This window comes from Vicia villosa, unplaced genomic scaffold, assembly GCF_029867415.1.
Source record: "Vicia villosa cultivar HV-30 ecotype Madison, WI unplaced genomic scaffold, Vvil1.0 ctg.000059F_1_1_1, whole genome shotgun sequence".
NCBI lineage: Eukaryota > Viridiplantae > Streptophyta > Magnoliopsida > Fabales > Fabaceae > Vicia > Vicia villosa.
In genome coordinates, this window is record NW_026704988.1 from 99,790 (window position 1) to 118,022 (window position 18,233).

The window sequence follows — 18,233 nt, forward strand, 5'->3', positions numbered from 1 at the left end:
TTTGTTCTTTCTTGAGGTATGTTGGACATTTTATTCTAATGTGTCCAAATCCTTTACATTCATTACACTGAACTCTCTTAATGTACTGTCTCACTTAGAGACTCATACTTCTTGTTGATGTCAGATGAGATAATCTTGACATCTAGTCTTCCTTTCATGCCCAATATCTTTAATATCCTATTAAATTATTCCCAAGTAGCACAATGAAAATAGACAGTCCCTTGTCAATATTCAGGTTAGCTTGACCTACCATTGTCAAAACAAGTCTTCAATCTTATAGAATACTTTAGACTACACTTTAGTAGAGTAAAACTCAACTTGTCTTACCAACAAAACCAATATTCACGGGCAATAATCTTTTTATTGGGTCTAATTTTTATACATCTTTTAATAACAATCTCCTTAGATTCAACTTGTCTACATCCCCCATTTCACACCTCTATTCAAGTTCCTTTGATTTTGAAACTCTATTTTAATCATAAAAATGGATTTCAATCATAGCATGTGACCTAAGCATTCCTCGAATTTAAAATAAAGTTGTTAGACTAGAAATTGCTTCATGTTAGCTTAACCAACCTACCTTTAATTAGTAACCCATACAACCACCACTTTTGCAAAACGTGAAGGCACAAAATACCCAACTTGTTCCAACGTAGCTTTCACAAAAATAATTGAATCTAAACAATTTAAATTCCTTTAAATATTGTAAAATAACATAAAATTTAAAATGCAACACTTTCTACAACATTAGGAACCACAATTATTATATTATTATAATTTATAGTGCATTTTTGTCGAAAAAAAGCGTGGCTAATTAAATCAATGAGCTGCAATTAGGCCATTGTGTCTGAGCAATGCATCTGGTGTTGGTTCTCTCCCACGGAACTGCACAAAGACCTGCATAAAGCCACAATGCATTACTTAACATGTTCAACACATATCAACTTGGTAAAATTACTAGTTACTCTACATACACATGTGATAGATTATTCATTTGTGATGTTTTTTTAACTATCTTGCATTAACAAACAAACTGCACAAAACAAATGAAGTACTAACGAAAGAGGTTTTGTAATGTAATGTATATCTGAATTCTCACCTCCAGTGCTGGCTTGCCACCTCCAAGAGCAAGAACAGTCTCCCGGAATTTGCGACCCGTTTCTATAACAGCCTGTATAAAAGTAAATATATAATCATAAATAAAAATGATCGCAATCAAATAAGGGTCCACTCATTCTGAGACAAATGATTGTTTAGTCTTAAAAAATAAATATAATAGGCCTCAAAACAAGCTTCAATTATAAATCACAAAAAATAAAAGATTTAGAGGACTATTGAAGACAAAGAATGTATCTAGAGGCCTAAACAGAAAAGAAAATCCTTATTGACAGTTTTTCTTAATCTAATTAATATACCTTTTTATCATCTAATCCTGCATCCTCAAATGCAGAGAAAGCATCTGCAGACAGCACTTCAGCCCACTGCATAACAGACAAATTTTCCATAAGAAACAAAATAAAGTGGACTTCATAGCCATGATGAGAGATTGTCAATTATAGGAAAGCAAAATATCCATAATTATCAAATTTATCATAATATACCTTGTAGCTGTAGTATCCAGCTGCATATCCACCTAACAAATGCAAAATCCAGAAAGAAAAAAATAAAATGAGTTTTCAAATCCATCGTTTTCAAACTTCAATGTTACATTAACTACTCTTATCCTTATCAATCGAAGCTATTTCTTGGTTTGTGCAAATAACTTTAAAAGACGTATATAAAGGAACGGGTAGAGTAATAAACAAAGAAGTATAAGAGGCACAGCAAACCTGCAAATATATGACTAAAGCTGCAAAGGAACCTATCCTCTGGCAACAGAGGAGTCACTTGAGTTTTCTCGGATACTCTGCGGTCAACATCATAGATGGACTCTGGTCCCCCAGGAACATATTTTGTATGAAGTTCCAGATCTACAGTTGCAAATTTTAACTGCAATGTATATATATTACAACATAAGTCATTTATCTAACACAAGAAAAAAAGGGTGGAAAAGAGTCAATAGCATCTTAAATAAGTTTGTTCCATGCTTGTATATTCTGTTAGTAAAGAGCAGATAGTAGATTCTCTTTGAAGCTAGTGAGCGTAGTTCTCAGGAGTAGAAGGAAGAGTTGTTTCCTCTGCTCATTGCCACTTACCATCTTCATTGTTCCTTACTCTTTTTTTGCACTTACTGTTACTACCGTCACTTTGACTCTATCAAAATATGAATTTTCAACTCAAATGAAAAGATACAAAACATGTAGTTGACCAATACACTAACCTGTCGAAGACTTTGAGAGCCAGCACGATAAGTTCTAGCAGCAACAAGCTTCAAATATACTTCTTCAGGTAGAGCCTCCCCAGTTTCATAATGTTTTGCAATGCCCATTAAAGTCTCTCTAAATCAACAAACAAAATGACAAATATAATAAATACATGATATTTAGGTTAAAAAATGTTATTTTACAAAAATAAGGATCAAAGTAACATCCTTGTAAGACCAATTTATTTAGATCTATTTATTACTTATTACTTACTTATGGTAACACCAGTTTTCCATGAACTGAGAAGGTAATTCAACGGCATCCCACTCTACTCCCCTAATACCAGAAACCAGACCCTCGTCTTCCTTAGTAAGCATGTGTTGAAGTGCATGGCCGAATTCATGGAAGACAGTCTCAACCTAAGAAAAAGGAGACGACGAAAAAAGATAGTTTGTGAACCAGTTTGATTTTTTAATGATTAACAAGGAAATAGGTTAGTAACTACAGCTCAGTCTCAATCGACACATCAAACATGGAAGAGTAGTTTAAAAAAAGGCAGAAAGACAAGTGAATCAATTATATTACACTATTATATTCAAATTCATTTTCTCCTTCTCTAATCTAAAACTCATAACTTCAACAAAAATAATGCCTTAGAATACAGTTAATTGGAAATATGGTGAGAGATCATTGATGCATTTAGAGCAAACATTTATGTTCAGTACCAATTTCTTTTTTAAAAAGAATATTGGGAATTGAAGAAATTGTTGTTAATTAGAGCGACACTAATGGGAATATGATTTAAATGTAATCATGATAAGATCAGACACTGCTAGATATTTTGACATATGATTTAACTATTCATTATTACACAAATGATTATTGCTAAAAGAAAAATATGGGTTACCTCACGGAATGTCATTAAACTTGGCTTGCTTCCTACTGGAGGTGTTTGATTACACACCATTTGGGCAACAGGCAACCTTGATGAGGTACCATCAGGTGACAGTACACGACTACGAGAAACCACTTCATCCATCCATGCACCTGACCTTTTTTCGGAAGGACGACTGTAGGGATCAAAATAAAAATACGCAACTGGACTACCTGAAGAATCTTTGACACGAAAGAACTTAACATCTTTGTCCCAAACCTGAATAACAATAGACAGGGGTCAGAAAGTTTATAATAGATGCTTCCCATTACAAGCACCACAGCTGAATAAAAGGGAAGTTGATTACCGGAGCTACACCATCAGCTGGCTCAACTTCAACACCAAAAAGTGTTTTTGCAAGGTCAAAGAGTCCATTCATAACATTTGGCAGAGAGAAAAATGGACGTAGTTCTTCCTGAGACAAGAGTAGCAGATGTATCATGTATGAGCTTTCCAGATAATGCAATCACATTACCAGTTACTAATCTTTCTAACAGGCAATTGTCAAAACTAAAACTACATGTTCTTAAAGTGTCTTTTCAAAATTATGACAGAGTGAGTGAGCAACCTCGTTAATGTCATATTTTGATTCACGAAGCCTCTCACTCCAAAAGCTAATATCCCAATGTGTCAAATCATCAGCTTCCAATGCACCCTGGTCTTTTGAGAATTTCTTAAGGTCTTCCAGATCTGCAAGGAGGAAAAATGGGTCGTCTAAATTATATTGTACATACAAAAATAAATAAATAGAGAATCGCATGTAGGATATATGTCAGATTTATTAGGCGTTGGAAATTTGGAATCATACAAAAATCAAAAACAAATTTATTTTTTGCTATTTTGTTATAGTCAATGACAATATGGAGCTAACTCTATATACACAATGCACCTTCCTCATATGTGACTAATTGAAAAAACAGCATACAATTTAAATCATGAAGCAAACACTACACCATAGACACAACATATACACTACCTTGTACTGCAGCATCCCAGGAAGCTCTACGAAGCTTTTCTAGAAGTTCTTCGGCTTTTTCAACAGTTGCCATTTTGGTTGCCATGCTAACCTGAAAGATAACACATCAATAACCTACATAGAATTATGTTCTTAATAATGAAAGAGTCTTACCTCAGCATAGTTATTGTAGTTGAGGAGCTTGGCCTTTTCCAACTTAAGCTTTAAAATTTGCTCAATCAGGGGAGTATTATCCAAATCTCCACTAGATGCACGTGTTATATACGCACGGTAGACTTCCTCACGCAAAGAACGATTGCGAGCATGTTGCATAACAGCAATATAACTTGGAGCATCCAAGGTAATTACCCATGGCCCATTCTCAGCAGTGGCATTTTCATGCCCCTGCATTTTTTCCAAAAAGTAATCAAAACTCGAAAAGATAGCATGATTGTCATAACTTGAGAATAATAACATGATAACATGTCAACATAATTTACCTTGGATACTGCAGTTTGTGCAGCCAACCCAAGAGCAGTAGCAGGTAATCCTTCAATCTCTTTCTTATCTGTAATGAGCTTTTCGAACTTTTTGGTTGCATCCAAAACGTTTTCCCCAAATTTTTCTGATAATCTTTCCAGCTCCTATAGATGAAACCGTGACAAAAAATATTAAAAGTAAACACAACTAATAGAAAACATCATCACTTGAATCTCATTTAGTTATATGGTGTACAATCCCTTTGCTTTAGGAATTTTAGCACATGTGTATGTGTAGATTCATTAAATCAAATCTCATCGCTACATTTGATTTGTTAACAAACTAATTCATGTTGCTTGTCCTACTTATTTACTACACAAATTTCAAAATATGTATAATTGCAAACTGATGATCTCAATTTCCACCCTAGTCCTAAATTAATAACCATAATTTACATTTGTTTTTAGTTGTTAAAATAGCGTACCTGTTCAATTTTGTTAAACTGTTCTCTTTTATCATCTTCAAGAGAAACACCGCTAAGAACTGCCTCCTTTATTTGGTCTGCAAAGGCATAAATTACGAACAATGTAAAATGAAGGGCAACAAATAATGAGTTTGTCTTAAATCCCGTGGAAAGTAAATGGAACAACGGCTTGTTATTTGGCAATTGGCACGAGTTTCAGAGTAAAGTCATAACAATATTTCACATTTCCAGTCAAATATCAACAAGTGAAACACACACAACATCTCTCTCATGATAAATCAGAAAATTAGCAAAAATAGTAGAACCATAAATCAGAAAACTTTACACCAACTACGCATCTAGCATCTTTCACAATCCTCTATCATTCTAAATAAAAATCTAGAAGCTGAGAATCAGCATCAGAATGCAACACAAAGCAATTTAAGAGTGTAAAATAACATGCCAATACAACAGTATATCGCAAGAACAGCATAAACAACAAGACATTTGGCAACTTACTTTCAACAATTCGCCTGCGAGCATCACTAAGTGTCTTCCAATCAGGAGACTCCTTAATAGCTTTGAATGCATTATAAATAGGCTTGCTTTGGCCCAATCTAAGCTGAAACTTAACTTTCTCTCCCTGCAAATATAAATCAATCATCATTAATACAACAAAATCACAGCAATCAAAATTCGTAAGAGAAATACATAGATCATAGATGACCAAAAACCCATGAAAATATTTTAAACAAGGAAGCAAGCCAATATGGCTCATACTCATGTGCTAAAATTGAGGACAAAAAACCAATTCACCAGTGTTGTCAATCGCAGATCGCAAATAAAAGTAACATGTAGTTCAAATTCTACTATGCTAGATTACTATAGTGCTAACCACTATTTGACAGTTATAACCACTACTTGACAGTTATAACCACTATTTGACAACACTATGCACTAAATTGCATATCACATATAACATATAGGAGATTATAGCCTCAATTCAAAACCATCCAACTCACATAAAGTATTGCCCTACATCCCAATGCACAAACACCCATGCTAATACGAAAATTCAACAGTTAGAGTCTCATCAACAGAATCAAAACATATATACCTGCACATCTTCAATTGCTGAACGAAGCTCAGCATTATCCTTAACAGCTTTAAGATGATTAAGCATACCCCAAACAACAACCAACCGGTCCACAATCTTCTCCAACGGCTCCACCAACTTAGGCCACGAAGGTTCCACACTCCGTTCAAGCTCCTCCAAATCACGTTCCTACAAAATCAAACCCCAAAACACAAAAATCAACCAAACCCCATTATTCAAAACCCTAACAAAAACCCAAAAGACAACAACTTTTTACCAGCTTATTCAAAAGGGTACGAATCCCAGGTCGGACGTGTTTGGGTTCAACAACATCGAAAGGCGGAAAAACAAACTCCTCGAGAATAGGATTGGCTTCAGCAACATCAGTAAGTGCAGAAGCAGCCATGGATGAAGCGGAGAGAGAAGAAGAGGAAGAGGAAGTGGTGAAGGAAGGAGAAGTGGATTTGTGAAGTGAATCAATGCAGAAGGAGAATGAATTGGACCAGAGGGGACAAGGATGGGATTTATTGAATTGTTTAGGGTTGAAAAGGGAACAAGTGCGTTTAAGAAGAGGGTGAATGGAACGAGAACGAGAGCGAGATAGAGAGAGTGTGAGAGTGAGTCGTGTAGCCATAAGCATGTTTGATATAAGAAGGACTAGAATAAGTGTTTGGTGTCTCATTTTTGTATAATGTTCTGTTTTTTTGTCCGGTTCTTGAAATAATCTATTTATTTTTTCACAAAGTTATAAATAAATAATTCAATAATTTTTATTCTTTTCTTTAACTGCTCCTACACGTTAAGGATAGATATTTATGTATATTGAATTCCAAATAAAATAATTAAATAATTATTTTGGTAACCTTGATATTACTTTTGTAGACACTCAACTACAATGGATTTGTCTAACCCATCATACATTTTACATTGAATCAGTGTGAAAAGTATTGACATTTGGAAATTCTAATTTGAAATTCCTGCATTCGTTCAATCTGACTTGTCCGGTCCGTTTCAAGGTTGCATTTTGAAACACTTGACTCATTTTAGAACATGGAGTTTTCCGGTCGATTTAGTATGTCGTGATAGGACAGTTTTGATTACATGACTGTGGTAAGTGCATCTTTTTTCGAGAGATTGCAATTTGGATCCATAAATTCCAAACATTGGGGTGATGGTTGATGTTAGGTTTTAGTTTTGGTTCAATGGAATGAATCTGTTTTTCTAGTACAGCAATAAAGCCATCGGAATCGCTGAAATTGCTCATTGATCTTGAAAGAATAAAGATGGGAATGTGATATAAGAAAAAAGAATTCACATCCCAACCATATGAATTTTTATGTAGCCAAAGAAGCTAGTTGTTTATACTTTATAGGAGAATATCTTCAATTCTTGACACAGAAAACAAACCAATGGCAGCAGCGCCGATTGAGTATCTGTTTAAGAAATTTTGTTATTCTAGACCTTAGTTGCATTTGTAAAGTGCTAGGTAGAATATTTTAAATGTTGCTTAGCTATAAAGTATATTGAAAAGAAAATGTATCATTTAGTGTCTTGACTTTGGATTTCATAGATAAGCGCTTGCTATAAGCATTTAATGAAGTTGCATATCTAAACAGGGCCCAAATGAATATTGAAAACATTGACATGACAAAAACTTAAAAGCCAAGTCGCAATTCATATTTAGTAGATTATAAATAGTTGTATCTATACATTGCAAGAAGATGTCTGATCAAGTTTTACAAGTTCCATACATAAGCAAGTTCCAGCCTAATGATTTTCATCTGCTATATATAATCTCCTCTTCCATTAATCAGTAAAACTGATCACCTTGAAGTGCTTCACCATCATAGTGTTAACAGCCACTGACACATAGCAAACAAAACACGTCAGCGAATATCAACCAGCAGTTTTGCATAATCTAGTGAAGAAAATTTGATTTTAGACTCAGAATTGCCAAATGCTTTTCATTCTTGGAAAAGAAAAGATTCAAAACCATATCACATGATCATAAATTTCACAAGTTCCACCCAAGGTTAGTTAACAGGTTACTAATATCATGTTGTCTTTCTATTATTCTCTTCAGTATATTGACATAAATGCATACCTGATGGAAACTTTCTTTTACTTATTTGTTGTACTTCATGGATGCCTTTTCAAAACCAATGGTTGGAAATTGTTTTGCAAACTCCTCAACATCATGCTTAAGCTTGGAAATCTCTGATTGCACGTAAGAGGATGTCTGCAATGCTTCCACGAAGTCCTTTAATTTTGTTCCTAATTGTAAAAGTTCATCGGTAGCAACATCGTTAGCTTATTAAAGCATACAGCAACAGACAAACACAAACATACAGCATGGGTATAGAAATTTTTTTTTGTACCTTTGCTCTCTGCCTTAACCTTCAAAGCCAAATTCACAGCTGCATCAAAATACTCTGCTACCTTAACAAAATCCTCCTCAACAAATCCCCTCGAAGTAAGAGCAGGAGTTCCTGAAATCCACAAGAGTTATCAAGATCAAGTAGTTGAACAAGGACAAATCAAAATCAAAATGTGGATATGATTCATATGAAGAGCGTGTACCCATCCTGATGCCACCAGGAACCATAGCAGACACATCTCCTGGAACTGTGTTTTTATTAGCAGCAATATGTACTAATTCCAACACTTTCTCAACTCTGGATCCATCAATACCCTGAACATTTTGTTTTTGAAAAAGAACATCAGTCTCAATTTAAATATTATTATTTAGATGAAACAGCAACTTTATGGATCAGAACTTAACACTTATACTCCATATAAAAGTTTTCTTGAACTAAATCATATCGATAATTAAACATTTCATGTCAGCTTTATGACTTAACTAATACACAAATAGTTAGCACTGAAGATTATGATTTAAAAACTTAGAAGACTCCACAATTCTTATATGAAAAGTCAAAGTAGTTATTGGGTTACCTTTTTCTTCAGATTCACCAAAACTAGATGATTCTCAGTCCCACCGGAAACAAGTTCATAGCCTTTCTCACTCAGAGCCTGCAATATATTCAGTGTTAATTAATACACAACGAATTAATCTCTTTGGTCCAACAAGGAGACCAACCCTTGTGTTGATTGACATTCAATATCTATGAGAAGAGACGGTTGAGTTATCATTTTTTATGTACCTGTGCAAATTTTGAGCTATTGCTGAGAACCTGCTCTTGATATGCTCTATACTCTGGAGTTGTTGCCTAAATCAACAAAAGGAAAATCAAAAGTTATTATCACTTAATTAGCATGCATCACATATGGTACACACTACACACACTTAGTCAGTATCACTCAAAAACTTGGTCTCTCTTCAAATAAATCTCTCAGAAAAACCCTCTTGTTAAGCTAAGAGTATAAAAATGAAGAAAGCTCATTTCATATCCATTTTAATGTCTGCTGCGGTAATTTACATAAAAACCACAATGTCGAGAAAAAATTAGACAGTGGCGCAATTAAAACGGAAAAAAATTGGCCATCATGAATTTTCCTATTTATTTACCTGTTTCAATGCAACTGCCAAACCGGTAATGGTATGGTTGTGAGGACCACCTTGCAGTCCTGGGAAGACAGCTTGATTGATTTTGTCCTCATAGTCATAGAAAACCTTCAAATAAGTAAGAAGAATTAGTATCACTTTTCGGACAATGCTGTGAACTTAAATAAATATTTGAAGGAAATAAGAGAAACTTGATAAAATAATGTAAACAAAACATGAAACAGAATATGCTAGTGCATAGACATTATCAAAAGAATTTTGTTCAGGTCATCAAGGATGGGTGTACCTCTTTTCCTTGTTTGTTGACTTCTTTTAATCCCTTCCTGAAAAATATCATAGCTCCACGTGGGCCACGAAGTGACTTGTGAGTTGTGGTTGTCACTACATCTGCATAATCAAAAGGTGAAGGGATAACACCAGCTGCAACCAATCCACTGATATGTGCCATATCTGCTAACAGCACGGCTTTCTGTTTATCGCACACCTGTTGTAAGTTGCAAAATGTTTCATGAGTTCAATTTAGAGTGCTTCATATAACCACTCAAATTTAAAAACAACAAATTTTAAGGACAGTATATTTATATTTAGAAAAATCATGTTGCACTTTCTATAAGTTACCTTGCGTATGCGTGCATAATCATACAGACGTGCATAGGCACTAGCACCAGCAACTATTAATTTTGGCCTGAAGAGTGTCGCCGATTTCTCTAGCTGCATTTTAAAGTTGTTTAATTAATATAAACACTGAGGTGACACAAAAGTGATACATGAACAAATTCTAATCTTAAGGAGCGAGACTCGAATACTATGCTTCCTAGTTGAGAAATGGATAACATGTGAATATCTTTATTTTAACCATACTTATTTGAGTATGATAAAGGTTATTAATTTTGTTTAAAAAAATAATCGATAAATCAGGATTATTTTCAAAAGAATCATGAAAGAAACTGCAAAATACCTGGTCATAGTCAATGTATCCTGTGCTTTCATCCAACCTATATGGCATTGTCTCAAAGAATATAGAGACTGCAGATATCTTTTTGGTGTCGGTCTGCAAAGTGAAGATAGTAGTAACTAATAATGTTCATCTTGAAAGAACATACATAAGTCGTCTGAAAAGTGTAAACAATCTTTAATATAATAAAATACGTTGTCACTAGTCAAAACAATGTCATAATAATAGAAATATAAATGCATAGAAGTCCAATAATTCATTAAAGTGCTGTGAGCTAACTGCAAAAGATATTCTCTGAAATTTGTCAAGAATTCATGACCATAAGCCAATCCATACCAGGAAATGAAATATGGAAGTTGATAATACCTGGTACCCATGAGAAAGATGCCCTCCATGAGGGAGATCAAGTGCCATGATTCTATCATGAGGTTTCAACAATGCAGTGTAAACTTGAAAATTTGAAGGCGAACCAGACAGAGGCTGCACATTCACTGCATATCAGGGGTAACAAAGATGAGCAAATTTCACTATAGTAATAATATATAAATGAATCTATTCACCCAGAAAAGCTCGCAAGAGGTTGTTTCAAACTTTCAAACAAGAAAAGTCCATGGCAGACTTCAAGCCTTAGCATGTCCATAGTTGACTTTATTTTATTTTTTTTCAGAAAGTAACATCACTCAAGAGCTTAAGTTAAGCCCAAACAAGAGATCCTATACTGTTTATGCTAAGAATTAACCAACAAAGCAAGTACACCAAGTACTAACAACGAAACTTAAGAGAAACGTATCACTGAGAAAAAGATGTACAATTTTCCCATATCTTTTTCTCACTGATATGTTTCTCTTTTGTTCGTACCTCCCCATTTAGCAGGATCCAACCGAAACGCTTCCAAGGCACGCTTCTGGCATAGTGTTTCTGCCATGTCAATATACCTGTAATAACCAAAAAGCACAATCTTTGAATTGGACTCAATTTGGTACTTACAAGAACGAAATCCAAAATGATTACTCTATATTCACTTGCTTCCATGAATTATTAAAGACAAAAACACACAAATCAAGTGATAAACTGACATACTCATTTCCTCCATAATATCTCGCTCCAGGATAACCTTCACTGTATTTGTTTGTCATGATAGAGCCAACAGCTTGCATAACAGATAAAGAAGTGAAATTTTCTGACGGTATCAGTTCCAGCCCCTTCACCAAAAAAAAACAAAATCTTAACAAAATCTTAAAGATGGGAAATTCAGTATACCATATCATGCTTCACCATACTACACCAAATATTTTAGAACAATAAAACAAACAGTTGGCGAACTCTTATGAAGTTCAATATTGTTAGAACTGCAAAGAACTGCAAATAACATAGTGCAAGAAAAAACTGAAAATCGTATATATACCTTCCATTGTCTAGCTTTCTCAAGCTCAATTATATCAGCAATTTCAGGATCAATAACCTCAAGTGGAGAATTCAATTGCTTTGGCCACTGCAAAAAGTAAAATTTTCTCAAACCAAAACCATCATGAACAACAATACTACACGTGAATAATAAGATATGAATGAAATGAATGATAATCATACCGTAACACGTGGATTCTCTTTGCCGTAAGACTACATTGAAATGGAAAATATGAATAAGAAAAATGAATAAAATTTGATTTGATATGAATTGAAAAGAAGAGTGAAAAGTGGAGAAGAACCTTGTAGTAAACGGATGATGCAGAAAAGAGAGGACGTGAAGATTTGTTGACGGAAGAAGAAAGCTTACGAAGCGCCATTGCCATTGCCATGTTAGAGAGAGAAAGATAGAAAGACAATGTTTGTGTGTTTGAGATTCTTTGAATTATAGTTTTGGTCGTTTTTATTTTGTCCAAAAATATCAAGATTTGGTGGTGGTGAATGGTGATGATCCACTTCAAAATAATTAGTTTTTTTTTATAGAATGAAAATAACAAGTTGTGCAAAATAAAGATATAATTTGACTATAATTATATCATATGATATCATTATTACAAATATATCAAACACATAAAATGATAATATCATATTTTTATGTGTCAGTTCTAAAATTTAATATCAATTTAAAAAAAAATAACATGTGTGCATCAAACACATAATAGAATAAGTGTCTATCATATATCACCATCATATTTTATTTATATTTAAGGTATTTATTCTATCTTTAACATCAAATGGATTCTTAATATATTAAAATTTTGAATTTAAATTCAAAATTCATCATTTTTTCATATTTTGTAATTAATAATTATCTCCACTAAATTATTTGACTAATAAATTTGAGCAATTGCTATTAAAACGTGTGCCACATTATATTTGTATTATAGTATTTTATCATTTGAGTTGTAGATACACGTATATAAATTTTATTCATTTGTTGTTGCAATATTATTATATCTATTTAAAAAACATGGGCAGCTATATTATTTGAGCAACTACATAGTATTGAAGATGTGACTCTCACTCTTAATTATTAATCAATCATAATTAAAAAATTGAAGTTAAATATAATTGAATTCATATTAGAAAAAGATATTATACAGTAATAAATTAAAACTATTTGGAAAAAAATTATGGGGAGTATCCAAAATTATTGTACAATTTTTTAGATGTTTTGGCAGTTATTAAAATGAAGAAAATACTAAAAATGATATTTGTGCATTTGAGAAAAAATATTGTTTATTTGTGTATGAAATTTGATGGATATGGTAAGATGTAAAGCAGGCCAGAAATGCCCTATCCGCGACAGCCATTTCATAGCCACAAAATGAACGTTCGGCATGTGTGAGCTGATAAGGTAAATCAAAATGATTGGGACATAGAAAGATGTTGCCACTAAAACTTTGTATCGTTTCTTTGACGAGTAAGAACATTTTACCTATTTGTATCTGGCTATTATACCTAACAATAATTTAAGTTGCTTGCTGAAGAGAGGTAAAAGATGAATTGGGTTTAGCAGATGGTCGGGTAGTTAGATGTATAAATGTAAGTATAATTAAGGATAATCATATATCTATATGATGCAGTGGTGGAGTCAGAATTTTTTTTTAAGCCTGAACAAGTTTCAAACATACACTTCCATAATACACTTCCATACCTGTTTGGAAGTTTTTTTTATGACGTTAACTCGTGAAAATGTTAACGGTGATTTAAATTTTAATATAAACTTAAAATATATATATATATATATATATATATATATATATATATATATATATATATATATATATATATATATATATATATTAATAAGCAATTGTATATAAGATATCGCACTAGGGGTGCAACCCTTATAACAAGAACACACTAAAATGGTATTCTACAAAGCAATGGCAATTTGTACCATTTTTAAAAATTAAGTCTACTTGGAAGCTCCTTACTACTAATCCATCTCCATGAAAAATACAATATGTTTGATATCACCTCGTCGAAGCAAAAGGTGTCGTTATCAAAAATGATTGTATTTCTCATTTTCCAAATGCACCAAATTAGAGCTATCCATATCGTGTTTAGGATAACTTTAACGTTGGTGTTTCTCACCTTTTCTTGTATACTCCCAAAACTCTTGAAATCCTCCATAGAAAGAATCACATCATTACCCAACCACATATAGATTCTATTCCACACCTCCTTTGTGACATGGCAATTGAAAAAAAGATGGTCCAAAGATTCCGGGTGGCTAGCACAAAAAGGGCAATCTATAGATGTAAGAGAAGACACACCTCTATTGGCAAGTTGATCTTTTAAAGGTAGTCTATTGATGAGAAATCTCCAAGAGAAAATCTTGGTCTTTGCCGGAATGTTTGTCTTCCAAATGACGTCCAACATCTTGATGATGGAAGTTGTCCAAGCTATATCCTTTGCGTTAGCAACCAAGTGCGACACACTAGACACCGTGAAAACTCCGTTAGAAGTTAGATTCCAATGAAAATCATCCTTTTCCGAAGGGTCCGGCACCATCCCTTGAAGAAGCACTTTCAAGTCCCTAAGCTCCTCACTAATAACCGTGACCGTTGTTGAAGGGTTGGAGGTGTGAGCCATCGGTACCAAAGAGTTCAAAACATCCACACCGAAAATGTCTTCCAAGTTCCACGTGATTTCACCATTATTAACAATAAAGAGATCACTCACCACACTAAGTTTGTTGGTTGTTCGCTCGAACAAATGAGGGAGGACAACACGGAGTGGTTGTTCAACCAACCAACAACTATACCAAAAGAGGATGTGATTACCTTTCTTTAAAGTCGCATTTAATCCATTCGGCGAAACCTTCACCCAAATCGTCCTCTTTAATATCATTAAGAACAATGTCTCTCCACCAACGAGAGTCATCCCTATTTAAAAAGTCCTTGCTAGAAGCTAACACTTTTATTTTTGGATTATGATATCTCAAAAGTAAGAATCTACTCCATATTGCCTTATCTTCCTTTAGAATTCTCCACTTCCATTTGAGAAGTAGAGATTTGTTCATTTCTCCCACATCTATAATGCCTAACCCTCCTTTCTCTTTTGGTTTGCAAACATTCTCCCACTTAACCCAATGTATGCATCTTGATTTTACATTCCCGCACCACAAAAAGTTACTAAGAAGGCTTCTAATAACTTGAATGATTTTGCTTAGAGCCTTATAGAAGGAGAGGGTAAAGATAGGAATAGCATTTAGAACGGATCCAATCAAAGTAACCCGCCCGCCTATTGAGATATTTCTTCCCTTCCAATTTGTGAGTCTAGATTTGATGTTGTCAATCACTTCTTGCCACACCTTCTTCTTACCCGCGCCCTCACCCACCCAAACACCGAGGAATTTAAACGGGAAGCTACCTTTTTTACAAGCAAGGAAGGATGTCGCCGATTTTACAAACCAATCTCCAATGTGAGTGCCATATATATATAACAAACTATATTTATAATATGTGATAAGAAGGTATTAGCCTAATATAATCATATGTAATAGATCTCAATAATCAAACTTCAAACTTTATAGAAATATACAATTTAAAATTGAAAATAAAAATAAATATGTTGTTTCTAAAGCTATCAATAAAAATATATCATCCAAATCATTAAAAAATATAAATTAAATAATAAAAAAATGTGTCCCTCAATTTACTAAACAAATAAAAATTAACATTAACTATATATTGTTGCTCCATACAAGGGTAGAACATAAAACGGTAATAAAAAAATATCTCTCATTTCAATATAAAACAAATTGAAGTATTTTATTAATGAGGTGTTAATTTTAATTTTAATTTTGATGTTAATCTTTCTCTCCACCATAGCCCAATCACTTTTATCTTTTCTTTCTTTTCATCTATCTCTCTCACACAAATGAACCAACAACCTCTTCATCTTCTTCAAGAAACCAAACCCACTGCCATCACCATTGCTATAACCATTCCAAGCAAAATATTTAACAACAGCAGCACTGATAACAGCAACACAACCACAGTAGCAACAACACTATTAAGAATCGTAAAAGTAAAGGTTCATTTGTTTACGAGATGGTGAAGCGTGGACGGGCAGAGCCTGGGCAGCTGCCCTACCTGACCGGGTGCTGGCTCCGCCCCTATGAATTTTTTGGTTTAATTATATTACGGTTCTTTTAAATTATTTTATTATAATAGATTGATTTTTAATTTTTTTATCAACATAATTCTTTAAGTTATCAAATGTGTGCACCGTTAAACTTTTTTTAAAAATTATATTTTAAAAATGAATATGTGACATTAATGTTGTTGGAGCACAAGATTGAAGATGAAGATGATGGAAGAGAGAGAAAAAGAGAAAAATTGTAATTAACTTGTACTTAATTGAAAAAAGGTTACAATGAATGATTCTACTCTCTACCATTACAAAGCAAAATGCAATATATATTAAACTCATATTGGGCCAAACTAATTAAAACTCAACACAAGACCTAAAACAAACTAACAGCAAACACTCTGAATGTGCAATTACACTTCAACACCATCTGTTAATTCACATTCACAGCTAAAACCAACAACATCAATTATATTCCTCAAATTTATGAAATGTCCGATTTTGACGACTTTCGTCATAACATCTGCAAGTTGCCTTTGGGTGCTACACGAACAACTTCTAGCACTTTATTCTGGACTTGATTCCTCAAAAAATGAAATTTTATGTCAATGTGATTGCTTCTCCCATGCAGTACTGGGTTCTTAGCAAGGCTTATAGCAGATGTGTTATCAATCATTAACTTCACAGGCTTGGTCACCTTGATCTTCAGATACTACAACAATTTTATTAGCCAAACAGCTTGACACGCAGACAAAGCACATGTAATGTACTCAGCTTCATAAGTTGACAACGTAACCACTAATTACTTCTTGGAGCACCAAAAAATAGGACTTCCTAGATACTTGAAAAAATATCTAGAAGTATTTCTTTTGTTAACTCTATCACCACACAAGTCAGAGTCTGAGAAGGACATCAGTTCTGTCTCATATTCAGCTCCAAAAGAGAACAAAACTCCAAACTTCAGAGTCCCCTTAATATACCTCAGAATCCTAACTGTAGCTTGGTAATGTGAGAACTTTGGTTTGTTCATAAACCTTCTCACCATTCCAACTGTGTAACTGATGGCATGTCTGGTATTACAAAGATATCTCAGCGAGCCAACCAACTCTTTAAAATTGTAGCATCTACATCATCACCTTCGGCACCAGAATCATATTACCTCTAGAAGTATGCTAAACATAAACACCATATTCCATCTCACATTTCTAAAACCTCTGCTTCTTGAAAAATAAATCAATCTTTAAATTCCAAGCTCTACGAGCTTGCTTCAATTCAAACAAGGCTTTATGCAACTTATACACCATCTCTTCCCGATTCTTTTTCACAAATCCAGGAGGTTGTGACACATAAACTTCTTCTTGGAAATGACTGTTTAAAAATGCATATTTAACATCCAGATGTATCATAGACCAATTCCTATTAGCAGTTATATCAATCACCAACCTAATTGTTTCATGTCTAGCTACAGGTGCAAACACCTCAAAGTAATGTAGCCCAAGTTTTTGAAGAAAATCTCTAGCTACTAACTGTTAGACGCTGGCCTGAGGATCTAGAGGGGGGCTGAATAGATCTCACAGAGTTTTTCGGAATTATTTCAAACTAAAGCGAAAGCGGTTCTGAATCGACTTGCGTCTATTCCGGACCGTTATTGCAAGGGTCGTATATGTGGCAAAACCACAAGATAATTGAGATTAGTGATGAAGTGATATGTTATCGAATCAATACGTTTCACAGCTGAAAATCAATTATCTTCTAAATTGACAAACTTTGGTTTTCAATGCAGTAATAGTGGAATAAGCAAAACGACAAACACTTGGTGATAATGTTCAAATTGATGATGATTCAAGATGTGGTGAATTGTGATGTTTATGCAGAACTTTAATTCACAATTTTAACACTTGAATCGTTAATCAATTTTGCAATTATGACCAAATATGAACAGAACGTAAATGA

General features: G+C 33.8%; 3 protein-coding genes across 3 annotated transcripts; all 3 read right to left on the bottom strand.

Annotated features, from left to right (window-relative positions):
• Positions 1–642: 642 nt before the first annotated feature.
• On the bottom strand, positions 643–6,928 carry LOC131623234 (probable cytosolic oligopeptidase A). The gene is made up of 17 exons (XM_058894233.1): positions 6,509–6,928; positions 6,253–6,420; positions 5,655–5,778; positions 5,157–5,233; positions 4,693–4,836; positions 4,367–4,597; positions 4,214–4,304; positions 3,806–3,927; positions 3,545–3,652; positions 3,211–3,456; positions 2,577–2,722; positions 2,321–2,438; positions 1,830–1,989; positions 1,602–1,633; positions 1,416–1,481; positions 1,100–1,171; positions 643–897 (listed from the first exon to the last, which is right to left on the bottom strand). Exons 1-17 carry the CDS (start codon positions 6,911–6,913, stop codon positions 820–822), a joined length of 2,388 nt encoding a protein of 795 aa, XP_058750216.1. The 5' UTR covers positions 6,914–6,928; the 3' UTR covers positions 643–819.
• Positions 6,929–7,886: 958 nt separating this feature from the next.
• LOC131623235 (serine hydroxymethyltransferase, mitochondrial) lies at positions 7,887–12,609 on the bottom strand. The gene is made up of 16 exons (XM_058894234.1): positions 12,419–12,609; positions 12,300–12,329; positions 12,118–12,204; positions 11,793–11,914; positions 11,571–11,647; positions 11,079–11,203; positions 10,716–10,808; positions 10,376–10,468; positions 10,044–10,241; positions 9,761–9,865; positions 9,396–9,461; positions 9,187–9,264; positions 8,812–8,923; positions 8,610–8,720; positions 8,336–8,505; positions 7,887–8,093 (listed from the first exon to the last, which is right to left on the bottom strand). Exons 1-15 carry the CDS (start codon positions 12,506–12,508, stop codon positions 8,357–8,359), a joined length of 1,536 nt encoding a protein of 511 aa, XP_058750217.1. The 5' UTR covers positions 12,509–12,609; the 3' UTR covers positions 7,887–8,093; positions 8,336–8,356.
• A 1,475-nt stretch (positions 12,610–14,084) lies between these two features.
• Positions 14,085–15,068, bottom strand: LOC131623229 (uncharacterized). The gene has a single exon (XM_058894224.1). The coding sequence runs from the start codon at positions 15,066–15,068 to the stop codon at positions 14,085–14,087; it is 984 nt and encodes a 327-aa protein (XP_058750207.1).
• Positions 15,069–18,233: the final 3,165 nt, after the last annotated feature.

Bases quoted from the DNA above. Each gene is read 5' to 3' on its own strand.
- LOC131623234 (XM_058894233.1), bottom strand. From the start codon at position 6,913: ATGAGACACCAAACACTTATTCTAGTCCTTCTTATATCAAACATGCTT. The intron at 6,421-6,508 runs GTAAAAAGTTGT...TTGATTTTGTAG, and splicing joins GTACCCTTTTGAATAAGCTG to GAACGTGATTTGGAGGAGCT. The intron at 1,990-2,320 runs GTTAGTGTATTG...TATACATTGCAG, and splicing joins GCTCTCAAAGTCTTCGACAG to TTAAAATTTGCAACTGTAGA.
- LOC131623229 (XM_058894224.1), bottom strand. From the start codon at position 15,068: ATGACTCTCGTTGGTGGAGAGACATTGTTCTTAATGATATTAAAGAGG.
- LOC131623235 (XM_058894234.1), bottom strand. From the start codon at position 12,508: ATGGCAATGGCAATGGCGCTTCGTAAGCTTTCTTCTTCCGTCAACAAA. The intron at 10,469-10,715 runs GTATTTTGCAGT...TTTAAAATGCAG, and splicing joins GATACATTGACTATGACCAG to CTAGAGAAATCGGCGACACT. The intron at 10,242-10,375 runs GTAACTTATAGA...AACTTACAACAG, and splicing joins ATTATGCACGCATACGCAAG to GTGTGCGATAAACAGAAAGC.